This window comes from Erpetoichthys calabaricus, chromosome 7 (assembly GCF_900747795.2).
Source record: "Erpetoichthys calabaricus chromosome 7, fErpCal1.3, whole genome shotgun sequence".
Classification (NCBI taxonomy): domain Eukaryota; kingdom Metazoa; phylum Chordata; class Cladistia; order Polypteriformes; family Polypteridae; genus Erpetoichthys; species Erpetoichthys calabaricus.
In genome coordinates, this window is record NC_041400.2 from 11676058 (window position 1) to 11693444 (window position 17387).

Sequence of the window (17387 nt, forward strand, 5' to 3'; positions counted from 1 at the left end):
TAAGTGAGCCCACTGCCTTGGTGGAGAAGCAACCCCATGTGACATGAAGGGTCTCAGGATGCTTTACTGTTGGCGTGACTCAGGACTGATGGTAGCGCTGCTCACCTTTTCTTCTCTTTTTTCTGGATGCCCCAAACAATCAGAAAGGGGATTCATCAGAGACAATGACTTTTCCCCAGCAGTCGTCAGCAGTCCAATACCAGAATATCAGTCTGACCCTGATGTTTTTCTTGGCTTCTTTGCTGCCCTTCTTGCCACCCACCAGGCCATCCTCCAAAAATCACACCTGCCTGCTGCCATTCCTGATCAAGCTCTGCCCTGGTGGTGCCCGCAGCTGTGTCACCTTTAGGAGACGCTCCAGGCACTTCCTGGAGTTTCTTGGGCGCCCTGAAGTCTTCTTCACCTCTCTATTGTAACTCAATCAGAGTGACCTCCAGCCTTGTCCTCGTCACACACTCTCACCCGTGTGAACGAAAGGATCACTGAAGTGACGTCAGCAGGTCCTTTGGTGGCAGGGCTGACATGCAGTGTTTTGGGATGAAGTTCATTTTCATGGCAAAGAGGGACATTGCAATTAAGTGCAATTCATCTGATCCTCGTCAGAACATTCTGGAGTAGACGCCAATGGCCGTCATAAAAATTGAGGCAGCAAACTTGGTGAAAGTTAATATTTGTGCCATTATCAGAACTTCTGGCTACTTCTCCCGAGCTGAAACCAAACCCAGTAGGGGATGCCGATCCACCACGGGGCACACAGACACCTTCCTGGTCACTCATATGGAGTCCATCTTAGATTGGGGGATTTTGCACAAATACGCACACATCCCCCTTAACCTGAAAAGTGCTCCAGGGGTGCGCTTTACAATGGCTGTTCCTGCACTATGACCCCCAAAAGTTCATGCAAAAAGACAAACCCCACCTCGGGGATTAACACCACCTACTGAATATCCAATCAGAACTCTCTGGGAGAGGTGTGGGAAAACTCGTAAAGACATAAGGAGCACACATTGGTTTTAGTTCGTGGTGGCGCAGTGTTGGCGCTTCTGCCTCACAGTAAGGAATTGTGCGTTTTGGGGTCCTAACTGCGTGGATGCGCTCCGAGTCGTGAGAAAGGCGCTATATAAATATAAACCAGTTATGATTTGAATCCAGACGCCTTCAGTGAAGCCCCCCCCCACCTGCCCCACCGATACCTGCGCCAATTCTCACCCCAAAATAAGCTCATTTCCAGTTTGTCTTAAATACTTTATTTTTTTTTCCATTTTTGCTTAATAAGTTAAGCTTAGTTTATTGGATGCATCACATACAGAGATCTCGTCTCATAGGTCTCAGATATCGTCTTCTCAGATTTGTTTAGGTTTAAAAAAAACAAACAGAAAAAAACAAAACCAAAAAGAATATAAACACTCAGAGCCATCCCGAGAGGAGCTGCGGTGTCTTAAGAGTTAAGCACATTTCCTTAGCTGTCACCTGAGCTGAAATCGACACGACATACAAGAGGCACTACATGCCTGTGACGGTCACGCGCACAAAACAAAAAAGGCGATAGCGTAGATCAGGGGTCCCCAACTCCGCTCCTGGAGGGCCGCAGTGGCTACAGGGGTTCATTCTAACCCTCTCCTTAATTGCTGATCTGTTTGTGCTGTTAGTTAACTCCTTTCACGTTCATTTTAATTGACTTGTTTTTTAAGATTTGGACCCCTGAATTTCTTCATCGTTCCTCTGAGTTGCTTCATTTCTTTCTTTAAATGGCACCCAAACAGAAATGAAATGTGAAGTGAGGGAGCCAACAGGAGACCACCTAAGTCAGGGCCTCAAACTCCAATTTCATTCCAACCAATTGCTCAATTAGGCACCGATTCTGGTTGTTAATTAAACCTGCTCTTTAATTCCATGGCTTGCTGCTGCTCTTATTCTGCAATGGCAGACATTTCTGATGCTCTCTTTTCTAAGAGCACTGGGGACCTGAGCAGATCGACATTCCCGAGACCCCCGCCTTTCCTTATTCTCAGATATGGTATGATGGACACCAGTTGTCTTCGCTCATTTTGTATCTCGTTTTTGCTTGGCTGCTAATTATGGGAAAAGAAACAAATTAAGGCAGGGGGGTCCTCAATCACAGTCCTGGTGGGCCGCAGTGGCTGCAGGTTTTCATTCTGACTCTCTCCTTAATTAGCGACCTGTTTTTTGATGTTAATTAACTTCTTTTCCATTCATTTAAATGGACTTGTTTTTAAGCTTTGTTCCCCTGAATTTCTTCCTCATTCCTCTGAGTTGCTTCATTTCTTTCCTTAAATGGCACCCAAACAGAAATGAAATGTGAAGTGAGGGAGCCAACAGAAGACCACCTAAGTTAGGGCCTCAAACTCCAACCAGTTGATTAATTAGGCGCAGAGTCTTCTCGTTACTTAAACCTGCTCTTTAATTACATGGCTTGTTGCTGCTCTCATTCTGCAATGGCAGACATTTCTGATGCTCTCTTTTCTAGGAGCACTGGGGACCTGAGCAGATCGACGTTCCCGAGACCCCTGCCTTTCCTTATTCTCAGATATGGTATGATGGACACCAGTTGTCTTTGCTCATTTTGTATCTCGTTTTTGCTTGGCTGCTAATTACGGGAAAAGAAGCAATTAAGGCAGGGGGGTCCTCAATCACAGTCCTGGTGGGCTGCAGGTTTTCATTCTAACCATCTCCTTAATCGGTGACATGTTTTTGCTGCTAATTAACTCCTTTTACGTTCATTTTAATGGACTTGTTTTTAAGATTCGTGCCCCTGGATTTCTTCATTACTTTCCTTAAATGGCACCCAAACAGAAATGAAATGTGAAGTGAGGGAGCCAACAGAAGACCACCTAAGTTGGAGGCCTCAAACTCCACTTTCATTCCAACCAGTTGCTCAATTAGGCACCAATTCTTGTTGTTACTTAAACCTGCTCTTTAATTCCATGGCTTGTTGCTGCTCTCATTCTGCAATGGCAGACATTTCTGATGCTCTCTTTTCTAAGAGCACTGGGGACCTGAGCAGATCGACATTCCCGAGACCCCCGCATTTCCTTATTCTCAGATATGGTATGATGGACACCAGTTCTCTTCGCTCATTTTGTATCTTGTTTTTGCTTGGCTGATAATTACGGGAAAAGAAACAAATTAAGGCAGGGGGGTCCTCAATCACAGTCCTGGTGGGCCGCAGTGGCTGCAGTTTTTCATTCTAACCCTCTCCTTAATTGGTGATCTGTTTGTGCTGCTAATTAACTCCTTTCACATTCATTTTAATTGACTTGTTTTTTAAGATTCGGACCCCTGAATTTCTTCATCGTTCCTCAGAGTTGCTTCATTTCTTTTCTTAAATGGCACCCAAATAAAAATGAAATGTGAAGTGAGGAAGCCAACAGAAGACCACCTAAGTCAGGGCCTCAAACTCCAACCAGTTGATTAATTAGGCGCAGAGTCTTCTCGTTACTTAAACCTGCTCTTTAATTCCATGGCTTGTTGCTGCTCATTCTGCAATGGCAGACATTTCTGATGCTCTCTTTTCTAAGAGCACTGGGGACCTGAGCAGATTGACATTCCCGAGACCCCCGCCTTTCCTTATTCTCAGTTATGGTATGATGAACACCAGTTGTCTTCGCTCATTTTGTATCTTGTTTTGCTTGGCTGCTAATTACGGGAAAAGAAGCAATTAAGGCAGGGGGGTCCTCAATCACAGTCCCGGAGGGCCGCAGTGGCTGAAGGTTTTCATTTTAACCATCTCCTTAATCGGTGACAAGTTTTTTGATGTTAATTAACAATGGACTTGTTTTTTAAAGATTTGTTCCTTTTAATCGCTTCATTTCTTTCCTTAAATGGCAGCCAAACAGAAATTAAATGTGAAGTGAGGGAGTCAACAGAAGACCACCTAAGTCGGGGGCCTCAAACTTCCACTAATTTCATTCCAACTAGTTGCTCAATTAGGCTCTGATTCTTGTTGTTATTTTAACCCGCTCTTTAATTCCATGGCTTGTTGCTGCTCTCATTCTGCAAAGGCAGACATTTCTGATATTCTCTTTTCTAAGAGCACACTGTTAGAATGGACCTGAGCAGATCGACATTCCTGAGACCTTCATCTTTCTTTATTTTCAGATATCGTATGATGGACACCAGTTCTTTTGGCTCATTTAGTATCTCATTATTGTTTGGTAGCTAATTAAGGAAAAAAAAAACAATTAAGGGGTCTGAGTCTTCAAGAGCAAGTCAATTAACCCTTTCGGCCCTGGATTTTCTGTTTCTAATGGGAAAAATTATTTTGTGAGATATTCTACCTTTTGGCGTGTCTAGGAAGCTGAAAAAATGAAAAATAAAAATAAAATCACTATTATTATACGATAGCTGCCAAAGACTTCAATCCTCTTTAGGAAATAAAATTGAAAGTGTTGGGCACAGTCCGGAAGTGTCCATTTTCACAGACTGTATGCCAGTCTCTCCAGTCTGCACTAGTAGTAGCACACCCGGGGTCCAACGGCTTTATACAAAATGGCTGCATATTTCTGTGCTGTCACACACGTGTGATTGGGAGGCAGCGGAAAGGCCTTAAGAATAGTGGCGAGCTGTACTAACCGTCTTTAATCTTCTGCAGACCATCCACGGGAAATCTCACTAGGTCCTGGTGCCAGTGATGGCATCACTTCTGGGCCTGACACCATGGATGATGTCATGTCTGGTCCTGAAGATGTCACTTCTTGTCTAGGTGCCAGTGATGCCATCATTTCCAGTACCGGTGCCATGGATGATCTCACGTCAGGTCCAGAAGACACCACTTCCAGGACTGGTGCCAGTGATGACGTCACTTCCCGTACCATGGATGATGTCACGTCTGGTCCCAGTGCCAGTGATGCCATCATTTCTGGTACTGGTGCCATCGATGATCTCACGTCCGGTTCAGAAGACACCATTTCCAGGACTGGTGCCAGTGATGACGTCACTTCCCGTACCATGGATGATGTCACGTCTGGTCCAGAAGATGTCACTTCTGGTCCCAGTGCCAGTGATGCCATCATTTCTGGTACTGGTGCCATGGATGATCTCACATCTGGTCCAGAAGACACCACTTCCAGGACTGGTGCCAGTGATGACGTCACTTCCTGTACCATGGATGATGTCACATCTGGTCCAGAAGACGTTACTTCCAGTCCCAGTGCCAGTGATGACATCACTTCTGGAAGTGGTGCCAGTGATGCCGTCATTTCTGGTATTGGTGCCATGGATGATCTCACGTCCGGTCCAGAAGACATCACTTCCGGGCCCGGTGCCAGAGATGACGTCACTTCCTGTAACATGGAAGATGTCACTTCTGGTCCCAGTGATGATGTCACTTCTGGGACTGGTGCCAGTGATGACGTCATTTCTGGTACTGGTGCCATGGACGATCTTATGTCCGGTCCAAAAGACATCACTTCCGGGTCCGGTGCCAGTGAAGACGTCACTTCCGGTCCCAGTGCCAGTGATGACATCACTTCTGGGACCGGTGCCAGTGATAATGTCACTTCCTGTCCAGAAGGTATCACTTCTGGTCCCGGTGCCAGTGATGCTGTCAAATCCGGCACTGGTGCCACATATAATGTCACTTCCGGTCCCAATGACATCACTTCCTGTCCCAGGCTTTAAAGCTGCAATCTTTTCCTATTGCATTCACTTCTGTTTTGGACTCAAACCTGTGAACATCACAACCAGCTCATCCCATTTTGCAGCCAAGGGCACAATATACGGGTGGCTACCCCAAATCCTTTTGATGTCTGAGGTCTGCTTTTGTGACAGCTAGTAATAGGATGTCAGGGCCAAAAGGGTTAAAATGAATTCAAAAGGAGTTAATTAGCGGCAAAACCAGGTCACCAATTAAAGGAAAACCTGCAGCCACTGCGGCCCTCCAGGACCGTGACTGAGGACACCCTGAATCTTCGAGAGCAAGTCAAATAAAATGAATTCAAAAGAAGTTAAATAGGAGCAAAACTTCAGCAGGTCACTCATTAAGGAGAGGGTTAGAATGAAAACCTGCAGCAGGACCGGAGTGGGCACCCCCTGATGTAGACGGTATGATCGATGCTTTGAAACTGTGATCGATGAAAACTCAAAACCCATGATTGTGTTTGAGGAACCCCCCCCATCTATGAAAAAAAAAAAGACATGGCGGTGGTGGTGGTGGTGGGGGGGGGTCAGAGCCATGCAAGAAAAACCCGTCAGTATGGAGACGTTCGGCGGAAGCTAAAAGATGGCAGCGCGGCCAAAGCAGAGTATCAGATTCTGAAAGGCCATTGGTCACCCACAGTCACCCGGTGTCACCCTCACACACAAAGACATAATAATAATAATAATTCTTTGCATTTATATAGCGCTTTTCTCACTACTCAAAGCGCTCAGACATCAGTTCAGCCACCCTTCTTTAAAGTGTGAGTCCTCCATCTCTGAAGATTATACGTATGACCCACATTCCCATTTCTATATACGGTGAGCAGACATCGTCTCGACCTGCTGGTCTGTACGTCGGCCGAGGCCGGTAATGACGAATACTATTATGGTAAATAAGAATTAGCATTTGCAAGCCTACAATTTAAAAAAAAAATGTACATACAACATAATACACATGTCCGATAAATACAAACGACTTCTGTGGGCACTCCGAGGTGCTCAAAGTGGTGGTGTTAGGGGGGGGGTATTAAAAGGGGGGTTTTGTGTACCAATAGAGAAATTGAAAAAACTTGACTTTCATTCCTCTGTTTTTTTTGGTGTCCGTCCGGGACAGGGAGAAGGCCGCTCTTGTCCCATAACACACATGTGGGTGACCGTATTATACATTCACTGAAACAAAGCGCAGTGGGTGACAAAGGAGAGAGACCCCCCCCCCCCCCCCCCACACCACACGACACCTGTAGTGTATTTTAAAACGCTAAAATATTGCATTTGACTGCTCGTCTCTTTTCCGGAAAAAAAAACAACAAAAACAAACCAAAAAAAAAAAAAAAGAAGAAGCAGTTTGCTTAAAACAGTGCAAAGTAAGGTAAACCCGTGCAATACGTCTAGGCTATTATTTCAAACCATTCAAAAATATGATTTAAAAGAATATCAAAAACAATGATTATAAAAATAGCAATATTAATGACAATGTAATGAATAGGCCCAGCCCTCTGAATAGCAAGCGTCTTGCCGTGTTGGCGTTGCGTTTGCTTCTCGCTCATCTTCTTTCTTTCTTTCTTTCTTTTTGTTTGATGAGGCGGTCCGGTGTGGAACGTGCCCACCATTGTGCTCTCCAAGAACATCTGCCGCCCGAAGTCTCCGGCCTGGCGGTCAGCATGGGCCGCACACACAACAAAGCTCTCTCTCTCTCTGTCTGTCTCTAAAGAGAGTTGTAAGCCCCGCCTCTAACCCCTCCCCATAAACCACACCCCCTTTCCACCACCTGTCTTTTAATCACAATACTTCTTGGCTTGACGTCCATCAATGCAGCCACTATGACACTAAATGCTGTGGGACGTCGGAGGTGGCGGGCTGGTGGTTGGGGGGGGGGGGGGTGGTATGTTGCTGGCATACAAAATCAAAACACAAAAGTGAAAAGAAGCAAATCCCCCCAATAACCCCCTCCCCCCACCCCCCCCCGCTGCTCCACTCCTCAGCATGCTGGGTTGTCTCTCCACAGTCTCATTGTTATCGCCGTGTGTTGTGCCTTTATCCCACAATTCTATGATGTATTCAGCACCCCGTGATTGGCACCGGCCGTCTTTTTTACATTCTCCGTCCTCTCAGTCGTCCGTCAGGCGGTGAGCTTCTGGATGGTCCGATTGTAGTACTGGGTGGTGAAAGCCTCCAGCGGGCTCCAGTGACGGGCATGCAGCTCGATGACCTCCATCAGCAGGGAGCGGGTCAGCGGCGACTCCGACGGACACAGCATCTTGTCGCGTGCAGCTGCCAGCAGCTCACTCATCATCTCGGGCAGCTGCTCTTCCAGGAGCTTGCCGGTGCTCTGCAGCTGTTGTATAAACAGAAAAAGAAAAGAAAAGAAAAGAACAAGAGCAGCAGGTCAGAGAGGCGGCAGACAGCGCCAACGGAGCAATGAGTGTCTGACAGCAACCGACACATCATGAACGATAAGTGATGGTCTACAAGAATAGCAGACAACTGTCACAAAAACGGGACATTCAGCCCACCAAGCTCACCGAGACGAGAGACGATATGCTGCTGGAACAGCAGACTCTGAAAAACTGGACAAGTGAAACAAGCACATCAGGTACAAACTGGCGCTGGACCATCAACTGGCCAGATGGGACCAGGACATTAGAAGAAGGGTGGCAAAAAACGGGCCATTCAGCCCAACACGCTTGTCCAAAACCAAAAAGAAAAATTCAGACCACTGGGATTCCATGTCATATAATAATAGATAGATAGATAGATAGATAGATAGATAGATAGATAGATAGATTAGATAGATAGATAGATATGAAAGGCACTATATAATAGATAGATAGATAGATAGATAGATAGATAGATAGATAGATAGATATGAAAGACAATATATACTGTAGATAGATAGATAGATAGATAGATAGATAGATAGATAGATAGATAGATAGATAGATAGATAGATAGATAGATAGATATATGAAAGGCACTATATAATAGATAGATAGATAGATAGATAGATAGATAGATAGATAGATAGATAGATAGATATGAAAGACACTATATACTGTAGATAGATAGATAGATAGATAGATAGATAGATAGATAGATAGATAGATAGATAGATAGATAGATAGATAGATATGAAAGACAATATATACTGTAGATAGATAGATAGATAGATAGATAGATAGATAGATAGATAGATAGATAGATAGATAGATATGAAAGGCACTATATAATAGATAGATAGATAGATAGATAGATAGATAGATAGATAGATAGATAGATAGATAGGTATGAAAGACACTATATACTGTAGATAGATAGATAGATAGATAGATAGATAGATAGATAGATAGATAGATAGATAGATAGATATGAAATGCACTATATAATAGAGGGCAGCATGGTGGCGCAGTGGGTAGTGCTGCTGCTTCGCAGTAAGGAGCCCTGGGTTCGCTTCCTGGGTCCTCCCTGCGTGGGTTTCCTCCCACAGTCCAAAGACATGCAGGTTAGGTGCATTGGCGATCCTAAATTGTCCCTACTGTGTGCTTGGTGTGTGTGTGTGTGTGCCCTGCGGTGGACTGGCGCCCTGCCCGGGGTTTGTTCCTGCCTTGTGCCCTGTGCTGGCTGGGATTGCCTCCAGCCGGCCCCCGTGACCCTGAGTTAGGATATAGCAGGTTGGATAATGATAAACAGATAGATGAAAGGCACTATATCTATCTATCTATATAATAGATAGATAGATAGATAGATAGATAGATAGATATGAAAGGCACTATATGATAGATAGATAGATAGATAGATAGATAGACACACATGAAAGGCACTATATAATAGATAGATAGATAGATAGATAGATAGATAGATAGATAGATAGATAGATAGATATGAAAGGCACTCTATGATAGATAGATAGATAGATAGATAGATAGATAGATAGATAGATAGATAGATAGATAGACATACATGAAAGGCACTATATAATAGATAGATAGATAGATAGATAGATAGATAGATAGATAGACACACATGAAAGGCACTATATAATAGATAGATAGATAGATAGATAGATAGATAGATAGACACACATGAAAGGCACTATATAATAGATAGATAGATAGATAGATAGATAGACAGACACACATGAAAGGCACTATATAATAGATAGATAGATAGATAGATAGATAGATAGATAGACACACATGAAAGGCACTATATAATAGATAGATAGATAGATAGATAGATAGATAGATAGATAGATAGATAGATAGATAGACACACATGAAAGGCACTATATAATAGATAGATAGATAGATAGATAGATAGATAGATAGATAGACATGAAAGGCACTATATAATAGATAGATAGATAGATAGATAGATAGATAGATAGATAGATAGATAGATAGATAGATAGATAGATAGATAGATAGATATGTTAGCGTAGTTGGCAGGATTAGGATCTATCTCTCTATCTGGTTATTCTTATGTATATATATGTATAAGTTGCGCAGGCTCACAGCACTGTCACGAGTTCACAGGTGACTTCAATCTCCACTTTATAAATGACTCCTTATGTTACACGCACACACACACACACTCGCACACACACACGCACACACACTTATTTAAACACACAGCAGGATGAAGCACATCCAAATGACTCACATACATTGAACCTCACAATATCCATCCATTAATATTATCATTGTGGCCAGTTGATAAACGGAGGAGAGGAAACCAAAACCTCCAGCATCCTCTGGAGAAAGTAAACCTCTGGGGGTCTTTGGACAATTATAAGTCAAAGACAAAGTCTGATGCAGTCACAGAGTGAATGCACTAACAAACCGTGAAATTAAATAAGTTTGATTGTCAGCAAGGATCGGACTGCGCCTGAACAACAACCATCAGGCACTGCGGCCTCCTCCCTCAGGGTTGAACCTGGGGACCCCTGGTCCACCATATGTAGGTCTCCTGGTGCTGACTTAACCCTCACTGTCCACTGAGGTGCTCATAACCTATCAACTGGGTACAGCTGAACACATCACTTACCTCCATGGAGCAGCAGAGGACGGCATCTTCTTTTACTTTTGTCGACTCTAACAGCTGCAAGACAGAGAAGAAGACATTTAGAAAAAGGCAAACCAGAAGTGTTTTATTTGACACTAATTGCAACAAGCTTTAGATATTAAATGTACTTTTTAATTCTATGGAAAGAGGATTAAGTGTGTTTAAGAGATGGAGGGTACATGAGTAACATCTGCACGGTCAGTAAGAGAGTACGCAGCACGACTCCTGGTCCAGGCGATGATTTTGCCACGTCCAGAGTAAGGCAACTTTCTAGCGGCAGAAGTACCAGCGCGCGACACGAAACACTGCTGATGATTGAAAATGCAGTGCCACGTCAGGAGTCCCACACACTGACATTTGGAGTCCATGGCCAGGAACTTGTGGTCAAACCTCAAACATAAACCCACCAATTCTGACAAACTCCAAGCATTGATGATACAAGAATGGGCTGCCGTCAATCAGGATTGGGCCCAGAAATTGATTACCAGCCTGCCAGAGTGAACTGCAGAGGTCTTGAAAAAGAAAGAAGGGCCAACACTGCAAATATGGACTCTGCGCACAAACTTCATGTCATTGTCAATAAAAGCCTTTGAAACTTCTGAACTGCTTGTAATCCTACTTCAGTACACCAGAGATACAACTGAGAGAAAGATCTCAAAACACTGAAGCAGCAAACTTTGGGAAAACCAACACCAGAACTTTTGGCCACCACTGTAAATGTAAAGCATGCAAAGGAACACAAGGAGAACATGCAGACTGTGAGACAACAGATGGAATGTCAGCCAGAAATGACACCGGGGTCTATGATCTGTGAGGGAGGGCACTACACTCATAATAATAATAATAATAATAACTAGGGGTCTCTGCCCCCTCCTCGCTTCGCTAGCCAACCCCCGGGCCTGCAGACTCTTCATAGCTCTGCCACTCGCGTATGGGGAAGCGGATGTTCAATTTAAACAGATTGTTATCCATCCATCCATCCATTATCCAACTCGCTATATCCTAACTACAGGGTCACAGGGGTCTGCTGGAGCCAATCCCAGCCAACACAGGGCGCAAGGCAGGAAACAAACCCTGGGCAGGGCGCCAGCCTACCGCAGGGCACACACACACACCAAGCACACAGTAGGGACAAATTAGGATCGCCAATGCAGCTAACCTGCATGTCTTTGGACTGTGGTAGGAAACCACTCAGACACGGGGAGAACATGCAAACTCCACGCAGGGACGACCCGGGAAGCGAACCCAGGTCTCCTAACTGAGAGGTAGCAGCGCTACCTACTGTGCCACCGTGCCACCCACAGATTGTTATTTTCATGGGAATTGTTACATATGCATAATAGACCTAACTATTTTACATTACAACGAGTAATTAACCATAGTAAAAAATTGTAAACATAATAAATTGAAAGAAAATGATGTTTCATGAGAGGCATTCATCGCGTTATACATTTTCGTTCTGTTTGGCTTTGAAATTAACACGCAAGCACTTTTTAAACTTACACTTTTACTGTAAAACTTCAGTAATAACAATATTTGGAATTAACTTTTCGTCAATATCGCTTTGAATTTTGATTCCGTGTTTGGACTTTCATCGTCACAACGCAACGTATAACTGTCCGTGAGTGAATCTCGTTTCGTTCTCTCTAATAAATAAAATGACTTTTTCGCACGTTTGTCCCTGTGATTTGTTAATTGTCTTAGCTAAAGCTATTCTAACGGGAAACTGTAAACGTTTTAATACGAATGGCATATCAAGATCTCCTTTGGTGTCTAATGTTATCCCCTGATGATGGACTACATTACTTTTCTTGTCGACGTGTCAGAATTGTCCGACCAATTTTCAATACAACTAATCTTGTCCCATTGCATAGCCCATCACTCAGACATAAATTATGTAATAACATTACGATAAATCCTTCTTTCAACTGTAATTCATGCGGTGGAAAACACGAATGAGAGGTGAGAGGACCGCGGGCGTGGGGCGTGAACCGTAAATGGTGGAGAGGAGGGCGGGACTTGAAAAAGTCTCATCTCACGAGACTCAGAGTCTCAGATATTATATTAGATTAGACTGGATTGGACAAAAGCATTCAAACGAATGAGAGGACAGTGGGCGTGGTTTAATATGGTCACAGTCACCTCCACTACAGTATGCAGCCTGCAGCATGGGTCCGCCCACCGAGAACGAAGACGGTGCGGCCAAAGGTGTGTAGTGAATCGCCCACCACCGCCCCCATTCAACAGGCACACTACAATGGTACCCCCCGCCGCCCCGTTCACCCTTAATGGCCTCCGTTCAGCCACAATCTAAGTATCAAAATAAAGGAGATGCTTTATAAACACACCAGGTATTCTGCTGTGATTGGGTTCAGTTTAACTGAAGTGGAGAAAGGCTTGCGGAAGGCCAAAACAAACAGTGCAGTGGGACCAGACGGCATATCAGGTCGGCTCTTAAAGTCTCACTCTAAGCAGATCTCCCCAGTTTTTCATTTGCTTTTTAACTGGTCTCTGACCTGTGGTATTGTACCAAATCTGTGGAAACAATCAATCATCACCCCTGTATCTAAGGTTTCTAGGCCCAGCTGTTTAAATGACTACAGACCAGTGACACTTACATCTATTCCAATGAAATGCTTTGAACACTTGGTGAAAAGCATTTTAATGACAGAGACAAAGTCTTTTCAAGTCAACAATCAATTTGCTTATTGTGCAAACAGAAGTGTGGAAGATGCTCTGCTTGTTATCTTACATCACATCTATACCTTTCTTGATCAGCCTGGTTCATATGTCAGAGCACTATTTTTGGATTTTTCTTCAGCGTTCAATACTATACAGCCTCATATACTGATTGGGAAATTAAACGGTATGAATGTAAACCCATTTATCACACTATGGATTCAGAACTTTCTTTTAAATCGTTCACAGACAGTTAAAGTTCAGGACACTTTTTCAATAGCCATTCATTCAAACACAAGAAGTCCACAGGGGTGTGTGTCTTATCACCATTACTGTTTACTCTGTACACAAGTGACCTGAGACAGAACAATGACCACTGCTCCATTATTAAGTATGCGGATGACACCATGATCATAGGACGCATATCTGGGGAGGATGAAAGCCACTATCTAAATCAAGTGGACTGGATGGTAAACTGGTGCAATAAAAACTCTCTCACTCTGAATGTAAAAAAGACCAAAGAAATGATATTTGATTTTAAGAGACAGAAATCTGTATGTTCACCTATTGTAGTTCTGGGAGAGGAGGTAGAAATAGTGAATGAATATAAATACTTAGGAACTTACCTAGATAACAATCTTAACTGGAATACAAATACAAAAAAATTATTTTCTAAGTGCAACCAGCGCTTATTTCTCCTCCATAAACTCAAACTATTTAAAGTAGACAAGGACCTCACGTTGTTCTTCTATCGTAGTCTGATCCAGTCCATGATCACTTTCAGTTTCATTGCCTGGTTTAATAGTCTGACAAACCAAAACTCAAAAAAGCGCCAGCAGATTACGAAGTATGCAGCTAAAGTTATTGGGGCTGATGTAGATGATTTGACTAGTGTGTGTCAGAGGGCAACGTTAAAGAAACTGGAAATCATCTCAACTGATGACAGACATCCATTACTCGTAGAACTAAACTTCAGTAAATCAGGAAGGATAGTTGCTTTGAAAACCCATACAAATCGCTCCAGAAACTCCTTTCTTCCTAGTGCCATACGACTTTTCAATAAGAAATATCGGAGATAATGTTTAAGGTTTTGACATATATCCTGTTACCTTTTTTTTTTTTTTTTTTTGGTGTAAATATGTTTTATCTAACTGCCTTACCTTAACCTTTCTTATTTCTATTTGTCTGTTTTATTTTATTCTGTCTGTTACCTGTTATTAGATGCAACTGAGAAGGCAAATTTCATGTTTTCCTGTGTAAACATGACTAAATAAAGAAACCTAACCTAACCTAACCTAACCTAACAATCGGGTCACCGCTTGCAGCATTACCAGCCGCCCACCGAAAAATGATTCGGGGGGGAGCCATGTGTAGTGGGCGGGCAGTGAAACGCCCATCCAGCCTGCGTCCAGTCAGGAGCAGTAGCTGCGGCGGTGCAGTGGGCAGACAGCGAACCGCCCCATTAAGCCTCCGTCCTGCACACGTGTGATAGCTGTGGCCCCAGTGACTATGGACCACGGGTCACCGCTCGCTTGACACAGGGACACTACACTGCGCGAGCAGCGAAATCGCACCCCTCCAGCCACTACTTGCAGCGTCCTCCAGCCAAAGATGAGCTCTTCTGTACAGCACTGTACACGTTATCACAGCAGGAAGGCACCAGTCGTCAACACGTCTGGCGTACTGACAAGAGACAACCACCTTTATACAGCCTCTTTATAAAGTATCTCACAAAAGTGAGTACACCCCTCACATTCTTGTAAATATTTTATTATAACTTTTCATAGGACAACATTGAAGATATGACACTTTGATACAATGTAAAGTAGTCTGTGTACAGCTTGTGTAAATTTGCTGTCCCCTCAAAATAACTCAACACACAGCCATTAATGTCTAAACCGCTGGCAACAAAAGTGAGTACACCCCTAAGTGAAAAAGGTCCACATTGTACCCAATTAGCCATTTTCCCGCTCCGGTGTCATGTGACTCGTTAGTGTTAATGATGACGGAGCGGCAGTTAATGAGGCGCATGCGTCACAGCTGCGGCCTCGTTCGTAAGTCGTAGGTCGAGTGTCCGTAACCTGGGGACTACCTGTACTAATGAACAAAGAATAGAACAAAAACAAAAAAAAAATCTGCAGGGGTATCAAGGTCACGAGACCACCTGGCCAACTGACCTAGGTAGATATTTACTTTAACAAGACAGGTGTGTATAAAACTTTTTCAAAACCTGGCAGGATCTAACCAATAACATTTTAGAATAAGCATTGTAAACGAGGCGCTATATTGCGCCCGACCCGGCACAGACTCACACGTAAAAATAAATAAACTTTTTATTTTCTTCACCTGTGGGGCAATGTCTTCCCCCGTGAACCCCACACGCACAACACAGTCCAAAACACCAACACAAGCACAAAAACCACACTCCTCTCTGGCACCACCACTCCTCCACCCGACTCTGGCCGCTGAGTGGTGGTTGCTGGTCCCTTTTTATAGCCCACCCAGAAGTGCTCCAGGTGCGTGATCAGCTGTTTCTGGTTGCACTTCCGGGCGGGGCCGTAGAGTTGTCCGGGCCGGCTCAGGAGCCCATGCAACACCACCTGGCAGCCACCCCAGATCCCAACAGGGCTGTGGAGAACTCCATCTCCCATGGAGCCCTGTGGGAAGCTGAGGCACCACGCCAACCCAGGGGCGCGGCCCTCCAGCGTCCAGGGCTGCTCCCCCTGAATATACAGTGAAGGGGCGTCCCGGCTGGGTATGGACGCTGGCCGTCCGCCACAGCGTTTAAATTGAGGAAGCAGGTTCTCTCCCCTCTTTTACTCCATTTATCTTTATTCATTTATTATTTTACCTGCTCACTTATCTTTACTAGCATACAGTTGTACACTGCTGGCCTGGCTCTCTTTCTCAGGGGTGGTGGTAGGGGTGTTGATTTGTTTCAAATCTTTATTTGTTTTGTAAAACTTGAGTTATGTGTATGGAATGTTATTTGATTTTAATAAAATCACTAAAATTAAAAAACAGGTGTACCTAATAAAGTAGCCCATGAATGTTGACAGCACCCTTTAAGACCACCAGGCTGCCAATTATGGGAAGTGTGGTACCCGGTGGGGGTTCATGCCCGGCTGGGATGCCCAGGAGGACCGGAGGAGGGCTTGTGCCTCCTCCAGGACACGAGGGAGCGTCCTGCCTGGTTGCTTTGGGGACCACGGGTACAGAGCTTGGAAGCTCAACCCTGTAGGGGCCCGTTGTCACCGCCAGGGGGCGCCCCGATGCCTTGGGAGCACTGGACCTCAGTACTTCCACCACACCCGGAAGTGCTAGGGGGAAGAGTGTTGGGGACACCCGGAGGTCTTTCGGATATGCCGACAGAGCTTCCGCCACACAGGGGTGGGGCTACAGAAGTCCTTAGGAGGCACCTGGAGTCCTTCCGGGGTGTATAAAAGGGGCCGCCTCCCTCCAGTCAGGGGGCAAGAGTCGGGTGGAAGAGGACGAAGCTTGGTTGAAGAGGAGTGGAGGCGGACCAGAGACTGTCAGAAGGCATTGTGTTGTGGCCACGGACTTAAGGGGTGATTGGTGCTGCGGCACTGGGTATGCGCACTACGATGAATATAAATAATGTAAATAAATGGGCGGCACGGTGGTAGCGCTGTTGCCTCGCAGTTAGGAGACCCGGGTTCGCTTCCCGGGTCCACCCTGCGTGGAGTTTGCATGTTCTCCCCGTGTCTGCGTGGGTTTCCTCCGGGCGCTCGGTTTCCTCCCACAGTCCAAAGACATGCCAGTTAGGTGGATTGGCGATTCTAAATTGGGCCCTAGTGTGTGCTTGGTGTGTGGGTGTGTTTGTGTGTGTCCTGCGGTGGGTTGGCACCCTGCCCGGGATTGGTTCCCTGCCTTGTGCCCTGTGTTGGTTGGGATTGGCTCCAGCAGACCCCCGTGACCCTGTGTTCAGATTCAGCGGGTTGGAAAATGGATGGATGGATGGATGGGTA

General features: G+C 44.8%; 2 protein-coding genes across 7 annotated transcripts in view; both read right to left on the bottom strand.

Annotated features, from left to right (window-relative positions):
• Positions 1–1231: 1231 nt before the first annotated feature.
• Positions 1232–6881, bottom strand: LOC127528793 (uncharacterized). 4 transcript variants are annotated; one of them, XM_051929833.1, is made up of 3 exons: positions 3401–6881; positions 2707–2852; positions 1232–1633 (listed from the first exon to the last, which is right to left on the bottom strand). In XM_051929833.1, the coding sequence occupies exon 1, from the start codon at positions 5616–5618 to the stop codon at positions 4599–4601; it is 1020 nt and encodes a 339-aa protein (XP_051785793.1). In that variant the 5' UTR covers positions 5619–6881; the 3' UTR covers positions 1232–1633; positions 2707–2852; positions 3401–4598. The 4 variants fall into 4 exon arrangements, with proteins under 4 accessions (XP_051785793.1, XP_051785792.1, XP_051785790.1 ...); XM_051929832.1 differs by lacking the exon at positions 2707–2852 and having other exon boundaries at positions 1232–2348; XM_051929830.1 differs by lacking the exon at positions 2707–2852 and having other exon boundaries at positions 1232–2414; positions 2931–6881.
• A 340-nt stretch (positions 6882–7221) lies between these two features.
• The window catches only part of ctif (CBP80/20-dependent translation initiation factor), a 442611-nt gene continuing 432445 nt past the window's right edge, over positions 7222–17387 (bottom strand). For all 3 annotated transcript variants that reach the window (XM_051929787.1, XM_051929786.1, XM_051929789.1), the window contains 2 exons: positions 10702–10755; positions 7222–7993 (listed from right to left, as the gene is read on the bottom strand). In XM_051929787.1, coding sequence (XP_051785747.1) covers positions 7778–7993; positions 10702–10755 — 270 coding nt within the window. In that variant the 3' untranslated portion in view covers positions 7222–7777. The remainder of the gene's footprint in view (positions 7994–10701; positions 10756–17387) is intronic.

Excerpts from the sequence above, each read along its gene's own strand:
- LOC127528793 (XM_051929832.1), bottom strand. The coding sequence starts at position 5,618 with ATGTCATTGGGACCGGAAGTGACATTATATGTGGCACCAGTGCCGGAT.